General features: G+C 39.8%; 2 protein-coding genes across 2 annotated transcripts in view; both read left to right on the top strand.

The window, feature by feature from the left end:
- The first annotated feature begins 1,035 nt into the window (after positions 1-1,035).
- On the top strand, positions 1,036-8,366 carry LOC138049683 (thioredoxin-related transmembrane protein 1-like). Its single transcript, XM_068896084.1, has 8 exons — positions 1,036-1,195; positions 1,317-1,432; positions 1,534-1,579; positions 4,506-4,634; positions 5,509-5,554; positions 6,102-6,203; positions 6,841-7,020; positions 7,776-8,366. Exons 1-8 carry the CDS (start codon positions 1,053-1,055, stop codon positions 7,794-7,796), a joined length of 783 nt encoding a protein of 260 aa, XP_068752185.1. The 5' UTR covers positions 1,036-1,052; the 3' UTR covers positions 7,797-8,366.
- A 7,033-nt stretch (positions 8,367-15,399) lies between these two features.
- LOC138049682 (DNA primase small subunit-like) overlaps positions 15,400-20,000 on the top strand; it is an 11,051-nt gene continuing 6,450 nt past the window's right edge. Inside the window, exons 1-6 of the mRNA XM_068896083.1 lie at positions 15,400-15,572; positions 15,665-15,822; positions 18,246-18,352; positions 18,866-18,939; positions 19,054-19,190; positions 19,328-19,386. Coding sequence (XP_068752184.1) covers positions 15,431-15,572; positions 15,665-15,822; positions 18,246-18,352; positions 18,866-18,939; positions 19,054-19,190; positions 19,328-19,386 — 677 coding nt within the window. The 5' untranslated portion in view covers positions 15,400-15,430. The remainder of the gene's footprint in view (positions 15,573-15,664; positions 15,823-18,245; positions 18,353-18,865; positions 18,940-19,053; positions 19,191-19,327; positions 19,387-20,000) is intronic.

The following is a 20,000-nucleotide window of genomic DNA, read 5'->3' as shown; positions in this document are numbered from 1 at the left end:
CTATACGCTTTATTTTCACATGTGAAAAAGACCTATACAGCCAATCAGAATGGCGTACAGCTATTTCACATGTGAAAGTATAACCAATCAGCGATAGCGTAAAGGCGTTTCCATGCCAATCACTCGTGCATCTCGTGCAAATCGTGCAAATCGTGCAAATCGTACTTTGTTATTGAATTAAATTAAATTTGCATTTGGTTCTATTGTTAGTGAGTTTTTGTTTCTAATTCGCGTTCAGAAAACTATTTTAATGAAAATTCTCATGTTATGTGTAATAAAGAGTTTACGACATAGAAAGTGCTTTGTACGGGGTTTTATTCACTCGTTGTTTGTGTCAAAAACCCTCACTCGCTCGTTCCTCGCTCGTTCGGGTTTTTGACACAAACAACTCGTGCATAAAACCCCGTACGCCGCACTTTCTATGAAGTAAACTATTTGTATTAACCCCTTGACCTCCGAACCGATGTGCACTGCCTAGTAATGTTGTCTGGTATTAATTTGATTTTGCACGTGCTACAAACACCCCTATAAATGTGAGACTTTAATTATCCGCTTTTCGTGCTTGGAAACTTTTGTTAGTCCAATCTTGGTTGTTTAATATACATGCATACATCATCTCTTTCAGTAAGACATGTACGTAAGAAAGAGACAAGCAGATATTTCTTAGTTCTCCTCGCACGGTTCTACAAAATGGTCAGAAGGAAGAGAGTAGCGAAATCGCTTCAACATACTCACAAGCTAGTCTTCGAGTTCTGAGATAAAGCAGACCCGCAAATTGTTTGTATTCTAGAGTTCGAGTGTGGTTGACCGATAGCAAATTTTGTCGTCTCAGCTGCACAATTCCTTGATTTCCTCTGCAAAATAAAGGCATGCGTTGGCTGAATGACAATTTCAAAAGGATGAGCGAAAGTATAGATTCTTACCGTCAATGAACTCACGGACTTCTGGAAGGCGGCAAAAGTCATTCGATAGCGAGTTGCAGCCATATTGAAATTGAACGCGCATGTTGTTACATTTGAAACAGCTGTTGCATGATTTGCTGGCTCATAAGCATGGCGTCCAACTTGGCGGCGCAAAATTTTGTGGTTTTTGTGATTGGTTTCCTCCTCTGCCCTGGATGTTTGGCTGGGGAAAATGAACAACTCAGCTACGAAAATTGGGATAAAATGTTACAGGGAGAGTGGATGGTTAAATTGTAAGTATGCGAAGTGTGTCGAGTGATAAACTTGTAAAGCTGTGGAGACTGACAGTCTCCATCAGAATCTGCGCGATAATCATTGTTCAGAAAGTCATGCCATTGATTGCTTAATCATTAGTTTCGCTCCATGGTGCCCTGCCTGCCAGCGTGTAGCTTCAGTGTGGACATCACTTGCCCTTAAAGCTGAAAAGTTAGGCATAAATGTTGCGGAAGTAGACACATCAAAAGAAACAGGTAATGTAGCTTGCCTGGACAAGGAATGAATTTAAAACTCATATAGGTCTTGTACACGTGCTGTTTTTATCTAAAAATAACAATAACGCCTTTTCTTGCAGCATTGAGTGGGAGATTCATGATTTTTTCACTTCCAACCATATACCAGTAAGTCTGTGTGTCAAATTTGAAAATTGGTCACTGCCTTTGTGCACATTGTTGTCATCGTCGTCTAACTGTTATAATCTTTCAACTTTAATCAGAATAGGCATTGTCATCATGTAAATGCTGCCATGTATGTACATGTATGTATAGCCGTGTAACACCAACACCAACTTAGCTTGATTCTCAGCATCTTTACGACAACCTTAAGGATGGTGGCCTACTATTGTTATTGCGGGCTGTTACTAAAAGTGAGATGGGGACATGGGACTTGGGACTTGAGGACTCGCAGCAGGGACTCGGAGAGGTGGGACGCGAGTACGTCGGAACTCGGAGACGCGTGGGGATTCGAGGACGCAATAAACAAATAACACCTGACTTTTGCGCTGAATTGGTAAAATACAATTTTTGACGGTCTACAAGTGTAAAATAATCTAATATGCTGGAGATTTTGTCAGACAATGATTTCCAGCGTCCATAGATCCTCCTTGCCTATTTTACCGTGAGAGCTCTGGGTACAGAATAGTTTCAACGCAGGGGGTCTTAAACGACGTACTGAGTTTTCAAGTGAAGCTATGATCCTCGCAGTTATGAACGCAATTTTTGCAATTGCGTAAAGAAGTCTGAAAAATGCAAGACTTCAGCGGGGTTTGAACCTGTGACCTCGCGATACCGGTGCGACGCTCTAACCAACTGAGCTGTGAAGTCACTGACGTTGGGAGCAATTGCAAAAATTGTGTTCATAACTGCGAGGATCATAGCTTCACTTGAAAACTCAGTTACTTATCACGAAAGTCCTCCGTGGCTGCCCACAACGTTTAAGATCCCCTGCGTTGAAACTATTCTGTACCCAGAGCTCTCACGGTAAAATAGGCAAGGAGGAACAATAGACCCTTTGCATATATGGCGCCTAAATTTGAATAACAATACTTTGTACATCCTTAGCCTCGTACTTATGTTTCTCACATGAATGTGAGGCTTAGGATGTACCTTGGCATTTATGCAAATGGTCTATGGACGCTGGAAATCATCAGCTACTGGTCTGACAAACTCTCCAGCGTATTAGATTATTTTACACTTGTAGACCGTCAAAAATTGTATTTTACCAATTCAGTGCAAAAGTCAGGGGTTATTTGTTTATCATGTCCTCGAATCGCCACACGTCTCCGAGTTCCGACGTACTCGCGTCCCACCTCTCCAAGTCCCCGCGTCCTCACATCCTTGAGTCCCTGCGTTCCCACGTCCCCGCGTCCCCACATCCCCGAGTCCCCACGTCCCCACATCCCCGCGTCCCCGCGTCCTCGAGTCCCGAGTCCCAAGTCCCAAGTCCCACGTCCCCGTCCCACTTTTAGTAACAGCCATTATTGCGCATACCTTCTGCGGATCTCCAGATACTCAGATTTCGTATCGCCGATGCTTACTAATACAGGAATATTTTTGCGTGGTTTAAAACTATCCGGAGAAAGTATATCTTAGTAAGTACTCTTGGTATCCAAAAAGAAAATTGGGGGTAACCCCCGGGGGGTGGTGGGGGGGGGGGGGGAAACTGCCATATATGGGCTATATAGGTATGTTCCGCTGTGAAGGGTATGGTTTTCAAGCAGTTTACTCTAGCATAGGGTATATAAATCAGAGCGTTTGGGTCTAGAATAGGGTATCATTTTTCACGAAACTGACCAGTCGCTTGAAGATTTTATCAAGACTAAGGAAACCAGAAATTCCCGCTCAAAAATATAAAAAAGTCGAGTCGGCAAAGTTTAAATTTACGCAACTCAGTCTCAACAGTGTCGATAAATGGCTATCATGAAACACTTTTGGATATTATTAACTGTCAAGTGTCGGTATTTAGACGAAAATCGGTGGGAGTTTACTCTAGTTTAGGGTAGCAAAAATCAGCTGAACTACAATCCTAGACAAAACTGTTGGGAAGGTTAGCACTTTAAGTCTTTATTGCTTCTCTCCCCTCCCCCTCCTTCAATGTTGTGCAAAACTGAATGGTTTCAGTGGAAAATTGTTGACTTACCTTCCAACATTGAATAGGGGGAGCGGGGCTACGTAAGAGAAAGTGAAACTATTTCTTTTGAGCTTTAACAGAAGCAGGTTGAAATACAGCTCTGGTGTGGTTCATTTACATAACCTTCCCAACTACTTTTGTCTATGATTGTAGCTCTGGTATAGGCTAAGGGTTCCAGGGTCCCAGTGGCACATCCCCACCCAGAAATTCCTAAAGTCCCCCCCCCCCCGGGGGGGTAACCATGCATTTTTGAGAGATAATTAATTTAATTTTAAGTTTCAATTTGGGAAAGAACGCCATACATTGCTTTGTATTTCAAAGCTTTTTACAAATATTGTTGATTAATTATCTTCCAAAAATGTGTGGTTACCCCTAATCATCTTTTTTGATTTCAATAACACTTGTTAAGATCTACCGGGGCGTACATTTCCCACATAATCATAAACCGGGCCAAAAATACCTTTGAATTAGTAGGCACCGTCCTTAAGTCAACCAGCATGACTATTCCAGGGGTGGGGGTAGGGCAGTGAAGGGTGCTATATATAGCTGAAACAACCCAAACCTTTACAAAAATCCTAACCTTAGGCCTAATTGAACAATATGCTTTAGATAATGACTAGGCCTAAGGTTAGCATTTTTTGTAAAGGTTTGAGTTGTTTCAGCTATGGTACCCTTCACCCCTTACCCCCACCCCCATATTAGCCGTGTCTTAAGTCAATTACCAACCCCTAGTATAGTTGTTAGCAATGTCGCATCCTTACAACCACGACTTCCACTGGAGGCAGGTCACTCTTTCACCATAGCAACAATGACAAACAATGACCTGCAACCCTTGACACCCTCCAAACTTCCAAAGTGTTATCATGCTACATTTACTTAATTTCACTCCATCCTGCCGATTTCTCTTCTGTCATTCAGTGTTAAAAATGGAGAGTTTAGGAAATATGAAGGGCCAAGGTCTCTACAGGCATTTACAGACTTCATCAAGGAGCAGAAATGGAGAGAAATTGAACCACTTCCTTGGTGGAAGTCTCCAAGTTCATTTTTGTACGTATGACGCCAAACATTTATTAATACCTTTCCAGCATCTGGTCAAGCAAAAGCTTGCTTGGGCTCTTCTGTTCTCCTTCTTGTAACCTGACTGGATGAACATCCAGCAGCGTTATCTCCATGGGTGGGTGGGTGGGTGGGGAGAAGCGGAGGAGGGGGACAAGCTGAGGTACAGTAGTGTAGCAGGGATACTGGTAGCTCTGGTCTCTTACCAATGGAGCCCTGGGGCCTGTTTCTCGAAAGTCCCAAAACTTTACGTGGCATTTTCGGATGTCACAATTCCCCCTGTATCTCGAGAACGGAGAGGATTTAAGTCGTCAAACTTCACAGTCAGTTTGCTTTTTGTTACCTTGAAAACATGTTAAAAGATCAACTTTCCAAATCTAGCGTTTGGGAATTTCACAAATGGCTTTTAGGGCTCGAAAAGTCTTGGGAACTTTCGAGAAATGGGCCCATGGTCCTGTACCTGTGGGTGTCCATAAAATTGTGCTGTGTTTGTTTTTCATTTTTGATCCTGCGTGGTAGGTTTTCTCTTAGGTATTCTGGTTTTGCTGCCTTAGCTTTTTTAAGCTTCCTGTATGCTCTGCTCCATGGTCCATATGAACATTGTTTGGCTGCTGCCAGAGGCACTTTGCATGCTTTCAATCTCATTTTGTTTCAAGTTGTGTCGTCAAAGTACACTTTTGGGACTAATTCGCTCTCCTTTTGTTAGCAAATATGAGATGAAATCAATTTACGTTTAATTTATGGTACATAGGTAGTTGTTCCCCTCAACACCTAAGAATATAAATTCTCATTATGCAAGCTACTGTAGTTATGAAAAGAAAGTTAAGGTTATTAATGAGTTTTTTGTCTTTAAAATAATGAACAGGATGTGGTGTCTTGGCATGACATTCAAATTATCATTGTTTCTCAAGGTGTGTGCAATTTAATGCTAAATGTGTGAATGAATGATATTATTTATCAGTGTAGCCTACAGTCCAAAAAGAGGGGTCTATTGCCTGTCATCCCTCTCTTTAGGGTTATTGTGGATGAATAGTTGTTAATTTTTTACTATAATTTTCTTTAGAAGACTTTTATATTTAGTTACCCTGTTTTTTATTACCATGCAGCTGTTTTTTGTTACAGCAACATTTTTCCAGGATTCTTGTAAGGGGAAAGGCTGCGACCTTATTTTCTTTAAACTCTTAAAGAAAGACAATTCCTGTCAATAAGCACGCAAATGCCATATCTCTCCAGGAAGCTAAGGAAGGAAATTAAGAGAATGAAGTGTCTTTTGTGATGGAAAATTAAATGCAGAAAAAGCCAAAGACATATTTTATGGTCAGACAATCTCTGTTAAACTGCTTTGGATGCAAGCATGATGTTGATTAAGTTCTTATGGAACTGCCTTGGAACTGGATACTTTCCTTTTGTAGTTCACCATGCCACTACTCCTAAAGAAAACTGTTTAATTTTTTTCAGGACATGCATGAGCTAATCACAGTGACTTATGGCCTGCCTGAATGGGCCTCATATACTATATTTGGAGTGTCAACAGTTCTAACAGGTCTAATTCTAGGCATGGTGAGTTGTTTTATTTGGCGAAACCAAATTGAAGCAATCCTGGTTGGTGGTTGTCCCTGCGAGTGACTTGAGGGCAGCCCTGGAGTTTCGAGGGAGGTCCTTTTTTGCAAACTTGCTTACAGGTTGGCCTGTTACCAGGGTTACTGCTCCCTCTCCCCTCGCAGAACTCAGTGGTCCTGTCTCAGGACGTTGTAAATCTAGCAAATAATTTTTTTTTTGATTTACTCCCCCTTCTGCCAACCCAACCCTACTCCAGGAATCCCCTACTAGAAACTGACACCCCTTAAATCAATTCTCTTTCCCCAAACAAAATCAAACAGTGTACCCCCTTCATTGATCTTAATTGAGCTTCCCTGCGACCATCCTACATCTTGGTGTCTTGTACTTTGTGTGTGTTGATGGTGATGCATTGCAGCCAGGACGTATGGTGCAAATTTTGAAAAACTGACTCCCTTTGTATTTTTGGAAAATCTCAAAGGAAAATCTTAGCTCACTATGAAGCCAAGGTCTGAGATATTGGGTATCCTGTGCAAGAGACCAGGAGAGTTGTTCAGGAGACACTTTGATAATCTAGATGGGTTGACAAATATGATCGCCAGGAAAAAAATGTATCATCATCACCTGTTCATGTTATTAGGTGATAGTTCTTGTCTCAGACAAAATCTTGGGGGGACCATCTGTGATTCAACCCTCTAAGCCAGCAAAGAAAAAACCTGAAGAGGAGCCTGGTGAAGAGCATGAACACAAAGATGAGCAGGAAAAAACAGAAGACCTTGCACAAGATATTGACACTGACGAGACCAGTGTGAGGAAGAGGGTATGTATGTAGCAATAGCCCTTTCTATTAATCAATACAGGATATCCTGTATACCAGCAGTGTTCTCACCAAGATTTTGTCTTATGGAGTCCCAGAACCACCTTTGCTGATTAAATAGGAGCTTAAGTGGGACAAAGTTACTTGTTCTTCATGACTAGGGTGGAAAAAATCCTTTGCGATTTCTCCGTCCATTTCATCAAGGCACGTTAAAATTGGAACTCTAGCAATGAGGCCCTTCGACAATATTATAAAAAAACCAGGAAAGATTTATTGCTGCTCGATGTTTCGGGGTCATCATGACTCCATTATCAAGAGACTAGTTAAATAGCATGCAAATAAGGAAAGGTACAAGATAAGCATAAATTACAATAGACGGCCTAAACAAACACCTTGGCGCAGATGGAATCTGTTTGCACGTTTTGGTACAATCTCATCAAGCTACATAATTCAGTCCCTATGACTGCAAGAAAGGGTGATCAGCAAGATCATGTTTGTATTTAACAACTCCTATTCTAGTAGGCTAACAACAGTTCTGGCAAAGCCTTGGGGTCCAAGTTGCCCATGGTGTATCAAAATTTATCATGACAACTGTTTGGACAAAGGGACTGGGAAGCAGGGAATACATAAATTTGTTCAAGAATCTTATCGGTTATCATTATGAAATGTATATTTGACAATTGTTTAAATTGTCTAGTTAAGTTAGAGGGTCACTTCTATCTTAGTTATCATTAAAATTATTACATTTTGATTAATAGGTGGTGGCTACAACTGAATGAAGACTTAAGAACAATGAATACATCTTCAACCACAGGGCATCGAGACCTGGTTCTTTTCTCGAATATTGTTGAGTGCAAAAAGTTGGTTCTGGAGGGATTTTAAACTCTTTGACCATTCATTTGAAAGCAAGTTATCATTACTTCCAGGGTTGTGGTGCTGTTTACTGGGATGTTGTGTGCAGCTTGTGCTTTAATTCAGTGGATGAAATTGCAGTTCCAAAGACAACAACATTAGAGAGGTTAAGCATGACGTTTACGGCCAACGGCCAACGTGAAACAGCAGGCTCCTCCTTGTCATAAAAGCGTGAAAATTCTCTCATTTTAACTTGTCTCGTTCCTTTGAGAAGTTGCTTGATATCTGGAGCTAACAGGGCAGAAATGAGCTAATATCAAGCAGGGTTCTTACATTTTTGGCATACCCTAATTTTACTCCGACGTTTGCCTTTTGGCGTAAACTTCATGCTTAACCTCTCTATTGTCTTACATTTAAACCATTGAAAGATCTCTTATTGGTTCAATAAACGTGCTTGAATTCTCAAGATAAATAAAGCGTTAAAACTTTTGAGTTTATATGTAGTTGTGGTTATTCTGTGAGGACTGTGGAAGGAAAGGAGCTGATTATTTGCTTAGTAGAACATCAATGTTCAGCACATACTAAACAGTGGATAAATTCCTTGGATTTTGGCATTTCACAGAGGCATGGCTCTGTAACGGCTAGCAACAGGCAAATTTGTAGCCTCAACTATGCTTTTTTTAGGTTATGCTTTATTGTACATGGGTAGCTGAAATATTTTATGTATTAATGAGCAACTTAACATGACTTCTAATGCTGAATAGGCCATTTTCGTATTCTAACGGTTGGACTGGATCTAGCATGAAATGGAGGCTAATGCGGGCAAATTAATTTGCATTTGAAAAGATTTGCCTGCATTAGCCTCCATTTCATGCTAGATCCAGTCCAGCCGTGAGAATTCGAAAATGGTCTATTACATGCAAGGATTTAACATTTTTACAAAGTGTATGAATAAACACCATCATCATTCTTCTTGCTTTGTGTTGTGACTAAAATGCAGTCGCCCTCAATTCAACACCATGTAATACCCATTTTCTCCCATCAGTTAAGGTGGCTCATACCACACGTACTTTTCGAGCAAAGTGAGGTCATATCCCCTTGGTTATTAACTGTTAATTAACAATTATTCCATGAGCGCGCGTTGGATATGGGATGATAGATAGCCGACGAGGTGCGTAGCGCCGAGTTGGCTTTAATCTCATATCCAACAAGCGCGAGTGGAATAATCGTTTTATTAAAAACGCCCCCAAAATATAGAAAACTAGACTACAATAAAAATAAAAAGGCCCAAAAAATCACGCATATGCTTGCCGTGTTTGTAGATCATGGTATAATGGCTCATAACCTATGATGGCTTAGCCAATGAAAACTCTCGAATTGCGTTATCCAATGATCCAGTTTTTAATAAGTTATCATATAACATAGTACGACCGTTTACAGAAACAAACGCCATAGATGCAAATGAAAATATTGATCCGAAATATTCAATACGGTCACCTCGTTATTGCGGCCACTGTTGTTTTGGCCCGTCAAAACGGCGCTACATTCTCTTATTGAAACCCTCGTTAATACGGTCACCTGTTACGGCCATCGGCCACAATTTTAAATCCCAAACAGAAGAATCCTCTGTAATTTCACCCCGTTCATACAGCCACTCGCGCTAAATTTAGAAAAAACAAAACGCCTGTGACACGATAATCGAACAGCCGATTTACTTTACAAAGTACTGTCAGCAACACTCTTCCCTGTTTTCCGCGTCACAAACATGATCTTGACACTACTGTAACATCCAGTAAGGCAAATCGCGAAGGAATTAAGTCATTGTGCTTTCATCAAAAACACGATTGGCCCTCAACCAATGGCTAAAGCGCGGCCGGAAGAAAAAGTAGTGAGAAGAAGATCTCTGGCCAGATACTAAAGAGTAGCCATGGCACCAGTTGTTCAAAAGGTGGATAGCGCTACCCACCGGATAAATCACTATCCATTGGACCCGGGCCATTGGATAGCGCAATTGGTTTTGGTAGTGTTCAGGGGCACCCAACGTCAATTTTTGGAAAATATCTGTTCGGAAGACGATTTGAGATCTAGAATTTTCGGAACATTTGTTGTAAAATTTCTTGCTTGCCTGCCTGTCCTAGGATTTTCGAATATCTAAAAAATGGTATAATTGCCCATTTTTAACGGATTTTTACCCTAAAAAGGTCACGAAAAGGTAAGTTTTGATCCCTATCATTTTCGATCACTAGACTTTCAGCTAGGGAATCCGAACAGATGGAAAATTTTTAGGGGATAAAAATATGGCTATATCTACCGTTTAAAGACTAAAATACGTTTAACAATGCTATGTTTAAGTGGTTTTGAACTATATTCTCGTTGGGTGCCCCTGACTGTTTATCCACTGAATAGTAATTTATCCTGCGGATAGCGCTATCCATCCTTTCAACAACTGGCACCTGGTGTGTGCTGTTAACGTAGGACTTTTTATTTTTGAACAAGTTTTTACTATAGAAAATTCGCGACAAATTAGTACTTTTCTTCGCTGTTATCCTCGTAGCAAATTTCTTGTCAAAGAAACGGTATAATGTAAAAAGGAGAATACAGAGATTTATATTTGCAAATTACCTGTCCTCTTAACTCTTAAGTCAAACTCTACATCGCTATGCAACATATAAGCGCATTCAAAATCTGCTTATGCGTAATCTTCGCGAAAATTACATTGTCCCTCAATAAACCTAAAACAACCAGTTATGGTCTTAGTTCTTTTTCTTAGGTATCAGCTAAGTTGCGGAATGCGCTACCTGATTTTGTCCATACCTATATGACTTTACTGGTTTTAAACTAGATAATCCAAGACCGCATTTTGTATGGCCGCTTTTCTTTTGAATTAATTGCCAACGAGTCAGGCCTTCTGAAGACAGAAGGCCTGGCGAGGCGGCAGCTTATAGAGCCGCGAGAATATTTTTAGGCGGACGAAATCTCAGAAGCGCTTCAAATTTAATTGTAATGTAGACCAAAAGCTGTAATGTAGACCAAAGCGATGAAATGTTGACCGTAGCGATAACCAATGAGAGTGCCGCTCGAGTACGCCGCGTGATGTTTGCAGCCGCCAGATCACGCAAGCTTGGCTCGTTGGCACTTTAGCGACAGCTATAACTAGTATATCTTTAAAAGTTATGTATTTGTATATGCTATGTATTTTAGTTGTAAATGTAATATCTTGAAGACATTGCCTCTTGTAGTTATTTTGAAATTCGAGATGAAATAAAGTTGTTGATTCATGTATGTATGTTACAAGGACTGCAATCGAAACTAAAGATTAAATATGAAACTGAAAAAAAGATCAACAAAAACAACTTCTTTGAAAAGAAATGGGTACTCATTCCAATATAATTAATTAAGTTATTTATTTATTTATTTTTAATATGCATTGCTCATTGTTTTTAATGTAAGAATATAAATATAATTAGCATCTGTAATCGTATTATTTTGTAAGTAGTGTATAAATTGGTATTTCAAGTTTAAAAAGTAATCATATTGTTTTTGTAGAGTAAGTATTGCAATTGTATTATTGTAAGTAGCACCTGTAATTGTAAGTGCATTGTATTGTAAGTAGCGCGTACGCAATTCAATTGTTAAATAGTTTTGATGGTAATCATGATAATGGATTTTAGTAGTTGTTAATTGTGTAATTTTTGTAAATTGTGTAAGTCGATGTTCCAGTGTTGTCAGTAGTGTGAATCATAATAAAAAAGCTATGCGTCAAAAAAAAAAAAGACCGCATTTTGTAGGGCCGCTTTTTTTTTAAATTAATATATCTTTCAACATTATGTATTTAGTTATGTATTTGTATATGCTATGTATTTTAGTTGTAAATGTAATGTCTTGAAGACATTGGCTCTCGTAGTTATTCTGAAATTCGGCGAGATGAAATAAAGTTTATGCGTGTATATATGTTAACATCAGCAGGGCGCATGCGTGCAATTTGTAATCGGCGACTCAAGTGCTTACCATATGACAGATAAAATGATTTTTCTTTAGAATATATAAGCCATCGAAATCTTACGCTATATTGTAATGACAAGGGCGGTCTGAGAAGCTGTGAGTAGGCGTGGGATTTGTCTCATATGGTTTAGGGGCCGACATATCCCTCCCTCAATGCCGTACCGGGAGGCAAGGTCGGTAGCAGAAAGCAGCGAAGGGCCAACTGCGTCCAAAAGCGATCGCACGGGCCGAAATTCCGGGATGACTCGTTTGGTACGACGCTCCAGCGCCACGTCTGGAGGTACTGCACTTTTTTCTCTTGTTAAACATTCCGTCAGCCCATGCATAAATGTTCAGGCTCTCCGATACCTAGCTTACCAAAAAAATTAAGATGCTGGTTAACTTTTTACAAGGCCGAATTGAGATTTCAGTTGATTCTACAGGCGTAAACGTAACGTAAGAACCGTGAGTGTCTGGTCTTCTCGAGACAGAGGTGAGAGACGGTTTCATGCAGACTGGGACGCCTAAAATGCTCTGTTGTAAACATGGCGGTTCACGAGTGAAGATGTCTCTCTGGCCTTTCTGTGGACGAATTCCAGTACCTACCGATACAATTTGGGTAAGTTTTGAAAGCTAAAAACTTCATTCGGTGCTGTATTTTGCTGGTAGGACTGGGTGACCCGATGCCTCTAAAAAAAATATATGAAATGAGAATCGCGGGGCTTTCCTTGTCACGGAATGGCAGAATTACCCAGAATTCGTTTCGAGCATGAACAAGGCAACTTGAGAAGCACGAGACTGGCCCTCATCAAATGGCTAAGGCGCGGCCGGAGGAAAAAGTAGTGAGAAGAAGATCTCTAGCCAAATAACAAGGAGTAGCGCTGGTGTGTGCTGTTCACGTAGGACTTTTGATTTCTGAACAAGTTTTTATTATAGAAAATTCGCGACAAAGTACTGCTTTTTTCCACTGTTATCCTCGTAGCAAATTTCTTGGCAAAGAAACGGTATAATGTAAATAAGAGAATACTGAGATTTATATTTGCAAATTACCTGTCCTCTTACCACTTAAGTCAAACTCTACATCTCTATGCAATAAGCGCATTAAAAACCTTCTTATGCGTGATCTTCGCGAAAATTACATGTCCCTCAATAAAGCCCCATTTACACGAGCAATTTTTCCTTGACAAGTTTTCCTTGACAAGGAAAAATTGCTCGTGTAGATGGGGAATAGTGGACAAATTTTCCTTGTCAAGGAAAATCTGGCGTGCTAGCTTTTCCTTGACAAGGAAAAATTGTCAAGTCTGAAATTTGCTCGTGTAGATGGACAACAAGGAAAATGTGACAAGGAAAACTTGTCAAGGAAAACTTGTCAAGGAAAACTTGCTAGTGTGTACAGTCGGCAAGTTTTCCTTGACAAGTGGACTTGTCAAGGAACAAGTATTTATCGTGTAAATGGGGCTTAAAACCTAAAACAACCAGTTAAGTGGTCTTAGTTCTTTTTCTTAGGTATCAGCTAAGTTGCGGAATGCGCTACCAGACTTTGTCCGTACCACTGAGTTTATTGGTTTTAAACTAGATAATCCAAGCCGGACCGCATTTTGTATGGCCGCTTTTCTTTTGAATTAATATATCTTTAAATGTTATGTATTTGTATATGCTATGTATTTTAGTTGTAAATGTAATATCTTGAAGACATTGCCTCTTGTAGTTATTTTGAAATTCGAGATGAAATAAAGTTGTTGATGCATGTATGTGTGTTACATTCAGCAGGGCGCGTGAGTGCAGTTGGAATCTGCTTCTCCAATGCTTACCATATGACAGATAAAATGACTTTTCTCTAGAATATATAAGCCATCGAAATCTTACGCTAAAGTGTAATGACAAGGGCGGTCTGGAGCTGTGAGTAGGCGTGGGATTTGTCTCATATGGTTTAGGGGCCCACATATCTCTCCCTCAATGCCGTACCGGGAGGCAAGGTCGGTAGCAGAAAGCAGCAACGCCGGGTCCAACTGCGTCCAAAAGCGATGGAGGAGGCGAAATCCCAGGATGACTGGTTTGGTACGACGCTCCAGAGCCGGGTTTGGAGGTACAGCGTTTTTCATTATTGTTAAAGTTTAAAGTGCTATGTTCAGTCAAAGAAGGTGCTGGGTCTTAGTAAAAGGCAGTCTGAAGAAGATAGCTGAATATCCTACCGACAGAGAATTTAAAGTTACTATCAGCAGTGTAGAGTTGATTACCGCGGCGATAATTGCTGGAGTCTCCCCAGCCAGGTTCCATCGTCGGCCATCTTTTGTATTCATTTGGAGAAAACCTGGAAAATCGGGCGATCTACTTATATGCAGTTAACACAACAGTCTTGAACATTACAGAAATCAATCAATCAATCAATCAATCAATAAATCAATCACTTTTTTAACGTGAAAGGAAACGAAAGGAACTTTATTTAAGTGTGTAGTCGTTCTAGCACTGGAGCACTAATTGGAAACCACCTTTTTGACACGACTTTTTGTTGGCACGACTTTCTTGGCACGCCAAGAGAATATCTTTAACCTACAAATTGTCTGCAAAAATTGAACTCGAAATACTGAAAGTTTCAAACTTTACACACAGGCTTACTCTCAGGCTCATACGACACTATAAACTTCCTTTACATAAAGAAGGTGAAGAAACGTATTGATAGGGTTGAAGGTGGTCTGTCGTGAAAGTTTGCTGCTTTTAACACAAAACTTGATAAAACTCGTAAATGAGTACTTCCACTCTCAAAACTCTCCTTGAAATCCAATAAGACACACATTAAATGACTTGCAAAGAGAAAAGCCATCCATATTTTAATGAGATTTGTCCGAGACATATGGAATGGCCAATTTTTTGAACTTGCAGTCCTTTCAATCATCGCCACGTGTGGCTTCCGTGAAGTTTTATAAAATATGTAAAAATAGCGCAACACTGCGCCGTTGAAGGGAACCTCCACTTTTTTAACAAATGTCCATGTGTGTTTTTAAAAGATCTGAAAAGTCGTGCCAAAAAAGTAGTGCCAACAAAATTCGTGTGCCAAAAATATGGTGCCAACAAAAAGTGGTGCCAAGAAAGTCGTGTAAAAAAATTGGTGCAGAGAAAGTCGTGCTGTAGAAAAAAGACAAAAAGAAAAGCAATAGTCGTGCCAAAAAAGTTGTATAAATAAAATTTGATGAGGAAAATATAAAGGCACCAAATGGGCTCCGTATATTCGCATTAATGCAACACCTATTGAATCATTTTCAAGTTTAAGGATGGCAAAGTCACGAAATTTTACGGGTCATTCACGGGTGTCAAACTTTCCTTTGTATCTCAAGAACGGAGAGGACTTAAGTCTTCAAACTTCACAGTCATTTTTATTTTTGTTACCTTGAAAACATGTTAAAAGATTGGGTTTCCAAAACAAGCGGTTGGCAGTTTCACAAACGGCCTTTTGGTCCCGAAAAGTTTTCGGGACTTTCGAGAAACGGGTCACTGGAAAGTGTTCAATCGAGTGAAAAGAATGTGTTTCCGTACATGACGTACCACGTACCGCAGAAAACATTTGGCGGGAAGTTTACGCAAGATGGCGGACACTGAAGGTTCTTCGCAAAACAGCCAATCATCTTCCCAATTTAGTCAGTCAGAGCTACCAGAACTACTAAATCAGTACTACAAAAGATTGTTTCCTTATAAATACTTTGTACAGTGGCTGTCTTACGGAGGAGGTAAAGGATTTTGAGCAAGCAAGCAATTGATTTAATTGCGACCAGAATTGAGCGGAGTTTTGCTAAATTAACCGTATGTTGATTTCTCGTAGTTCCCAAGACATATTTCGTCCATCGCGAGTTCTCGTTCACGTTAAAGGATGACGTTTATTTGCGATATCAGTCCTTTGCGGATCAGCAAGAATTGGAAAAGGAAATCTTGAAACGCAACCCGTACAAAATCGACATTGGAGCTGTCTTTACTCATAAGGCGAGTTAAACTATGTTTGCTGTAGCTATATGGCGTGTTTTTTTATTCGCGTATTAATGTATCGGTGAAGATAGACGTCCTCCATTTAACTCCTGGCATCTCACTTTTTTTGTCCTCTGCATGTTTACATCAGTACTTATAGACCATCAAGTACTAACCCATTTTACAGTTGTGTGCATAAATGGTAATGTACCAGTCAAATTGAAGCGTCATTTGACCACCATTGGGCTGATTTAGCAACAGAACGGGAATGTCAGTGGCGACGTCGCGCGCAGCAAAACTACCGATGAGAATTTAGAATAGAGAAGAAAAGAGTGGAGTCTATTCTATTATGAATTCTTATTGGTGTTTTTTCTGCGCGCCATCGCCACTGACGTTCCCGTTCTGTTTGCTAAATCAGGCTACTCATAGGGGGTGGGGAGTTTGATCGCTTGCCTCGATTTCATGTTACCTTTCCACGTGAGTTGATAAATCATGGAGGAGACAAACTTCGATGCATTCAAAGGTAAAGATTCCGCAGTCGTGGCTGATTGGTTGAAAAGCAAAGGCCTACCCAAACTTTGTTCCATATTTGAAGGTATTAAGAACCAATTTATGTTATCTTTGAATATATAAATATATTAAATTGTATTTACGATATAAACAATAATTCAATACAATACCAACGTCGCTGGATACGATTTATAGAGGTCAATTGCTTTGACTGACCCGGTGTATTTTTGAACATTTTAATACATTTGCGACGATTGATATGTAGGTGTATAAATAATGGAATGAATGTATGGAACGCATTTAAGTGTCGTTGCATGAAACTCTGTAAAACCAATGCATTCAGTTTATAAAAACCTGGTAATTTTCCCGGGGGTTGGGGCATCTGAAATGGACCTATGATTAGGCATTTGAACAGCTTTTTAGCCCGGGGAGGGGCGCATTTGAACAAAAATTTTCCAAAAATTCAAATGTCCGGGGGGTTGCCCAGGGATGGGGGGATGTTGATGCTTCACTTTGACTGGTACATAAGCAGGAATGAAAGTGAGGCTAGAGTTGACCTTGTTTTGATAGAAAACAGTGGTGGATCCAGGGGAGGCTCCCCCCCCCTTATTTTTGGACCAAAACCACCTAAACACCATAAAACACAAAACTGTGAAAGGGCAAAAACAAAATTTTGAGAGCGGGCCACCACCTTACCTCCAGGTCTGGATCCACCATTGGAAACCTCGCTGCTTATGTTATATTAATTCCAACTAATTAGCATGAAAACAACATTGTTAACATAGGAAAAAGAGGGAGGTCTGTATCTGTTGATTGGTGCACTTTGCTGATCCTCATTGAAGGAAATGTTTCCAGTGTGGTTTGCTACTATACTACTCTTCTGAAAAATGGTTCCCTTAGTGTGATAAAAAGACTATTTTTTTGTTGGAGTGAAGGTTCAGTCATTTAGAAGAATCTACAATTATTCTTACCACTTCAAGTACAGTATGTTAACTTGACGTCAGCCTCCAATTCTGGCTAAGTGTTTTCACTTGCGGGGAGAAAAAAAAAAAACAAAATAATTATTTTGTTTTTTTTCTCTCCCTAAGTGAAAACAATAATTATGCTAGGGCATGTACATGTTAAAGTTCACAACCTGTCTCAGTTAGTGGGAGCTTAAATTCCAGTGACCTTCTACCTATGGAAAAGACAACAACAACAACAGCATTTATTTGTACCCATTTTTTTACGTCGGTTTTTTTTATAATAGATCACTTATAACAGTAAAGTTGGTTTCCACCAATTTATGGAAATCAGTCAGAAACATGGAAAGGGGACTTTGCAGAGTTAAAATCCAAAGCATTTCCTAGGGAACATGCCCCCGGACCCTCCTAGAAGCTTTTTTGTTGTTTTGGAAACCGGTCATTATTTATCCTAGATCCACCTCTGGGCACTGGCCCCCTGAAATTGCTAGAAGGCTAAAAGTGCCAGGGAGCCAGGTCACAGGTTAAGTTTACAGAATAAAATAGTATGCCAGAGGTACAATGTACTATAACGCATACACACATGCACACAGACACAGTTGATGCAGATTTTAAACAGATTATTTCCTGTTGTGAGTTTAGTTCCAGCTTCCAGATTACTTCCTGTTGTTCTTAAAAGGTCAGCCCTCTTCCCCTGGGTCTGACAATAGTCACCTTAAGATTGGGATCCAGAAAGGACCACATGTATGGGTTTTCTGTGCACACACACATTTGAAACAAGTCAACTCCATAACCCAATGCATCAATGCTTAGAACTGAAACTTGTTTTTTTGTTAATGAAGAAGATAAGGATGTTGATTTTCTCAAACGATAACATTAATTTCAAGAAAGGGGAATCTACTCATTGATTTCCCCTATAAAATATCAATGGTCATTGAACTCAAGTAGTTTTGATGCTTTTTCTTTTAGCCAAAGGATCACAAGATGATTAAACCTGGTGCATTTCAGGCAGAAGAGAAAGAACTGGTGTTTGATATTGACATGACTGATTATGATGAAGTTAGGACCTGCTGCAAGTTAGTTTAGACTCCAAGGAATTTTATTAATTTGTCATCTCTGTTTCGTACTGTTTGACATTCATTGCTGTCCTTAGCATCTTTGTGTAGCACCCATCCGCCATCTATCAGTAGTATTGATGAAATAATAGCTTGTTCTTGTTGTAAGGTGGCCCATCAACTTAACAAGTGCATTGACTGGATGGCCGAATAACCCTCAGATACATAGTCCTGACTTTCTTACTGACTGACAGTGTAATTGATTGATTTTCTGATTTATGTGTACTGGGATTAGGATGTTTTCATTAAACAAAAAAGCCACAACAAAGAGAATTGAAAGGATACTTTTATAGTGTTATTCAACTGTCAGAGCTATTCAATTCTTGGTGCCATTCTGACTGAATAATGATGATGATGTAAAAATTATTTAAGCTTAACCCTTGTAATCTGAAAATGAAAAAGACATGATCATGATGTGAATGTAATGCAATGCAAGATATACTTGCCAATGTTATTATTTCTCTCATAAAATAGAGGAGCAGAAATTTGCAAAAAGTGCTGGCTATTTATGGTTGTGGCAATGAAGATTGTGGACTCTGCCCTTAAAAGTAAGCTTTGTGCCAGTGAATCATCAAGATTTCAAATTCAGATGTTACTCACTTTTAAAGTTGAACATTTTTGCAAATTAACCAGTGGCATGTATTTGCTGTTTTGTTTTGCAGAGGATTTTGGTTTTAAGCACCGATTATGGGTGTACAGTGGTCGCCGTGGTATACACTGCTGGGTCTGCGATGAGTCAGCACGAAAACTATCACAGAATGCTCGTTCAGCTGTTGCAGAGTACCTGAGTGTAATTAAGGTATTGCTATCACTTTGGCAGAATAGCTGATGTGTAATATTGCCTTGAGGCCAAAAAAAAAGAGAAAGTGACGTATGAGTTCATGTCTTGTCAGTGTCATGCAGTTGAATCTGACATTTTGACACAATAATTTATAGGGCGGAGAAAATCAAGTAAAGAAGGTGAATCTCCATAAACCATACCATCCTTTCATCAGGTAAAAGAAGAAATAATAATTGGGAACTTGAGTATAATCACACGTACACCAAGCTAACACTGTAATTTGAGCATCATGATCAGTTAAAATTATAAGCGTTTGTATGGGAATTTGCAAACGTGTTTAGGAGTCGAAACCAAAATGCCTTACCTTGTCTTCTTGATACCTTATCAGTGTTTTTGTGGCGTACTTTGGCCATTTCAGCGCTATTCCAGTGGGTTGTAGGTTCGCTGTTTTCTCTCTCTATATTTATCTTCAAGTTTGGAAACTCAGATGAAGCAGTCGGAAACACAAGCTGCTGTAAATTCTTCCAGAAAGCTCAAATCGACCCCCAAATTCCACTGAGACCAAGGATGATAGTGCTGCTACGTATTTCAATCCTTCTATCAGACAAACTTTCACGGAAAGGAATTGAAAAATCGCCAAAGTGGGCTGATTTTGCTCTTAGTAACATGCTTGGTTCGGAAGTTCCGTGCACAAAACCATTGAAAAACACCTTACCGACCAGGGCCAAGGTTTAAATTTCTTACACACAAGGTGGGCGACAAGGCTTTAGTCTCAGTGACAGCTAGAACGTGAGCCCCTCTCAGGAAAGTACTCGGCTGTCACGCAGA

The sequence above is a fragment of the Montipora capricornis genome, chromosome 5 (assembly GCF_036669925.1).
Source record: "Montipora capricornis isolate CH-2021 chromosome 5, ASM3666992v2, whole genome shotgun sequence".
Taxonomy (NCBI): domain Eukaryota; kingdom Metazoa; phylum Cnidaria; class Anthozoa; order Scleractinia; family Acroporidae; genus Montipora; species Montipora capricornis.
Note: the sequence above shows the minus strand (reverse complement) of the source record. Positions and strands in the feature narration are given on the sequence as shown.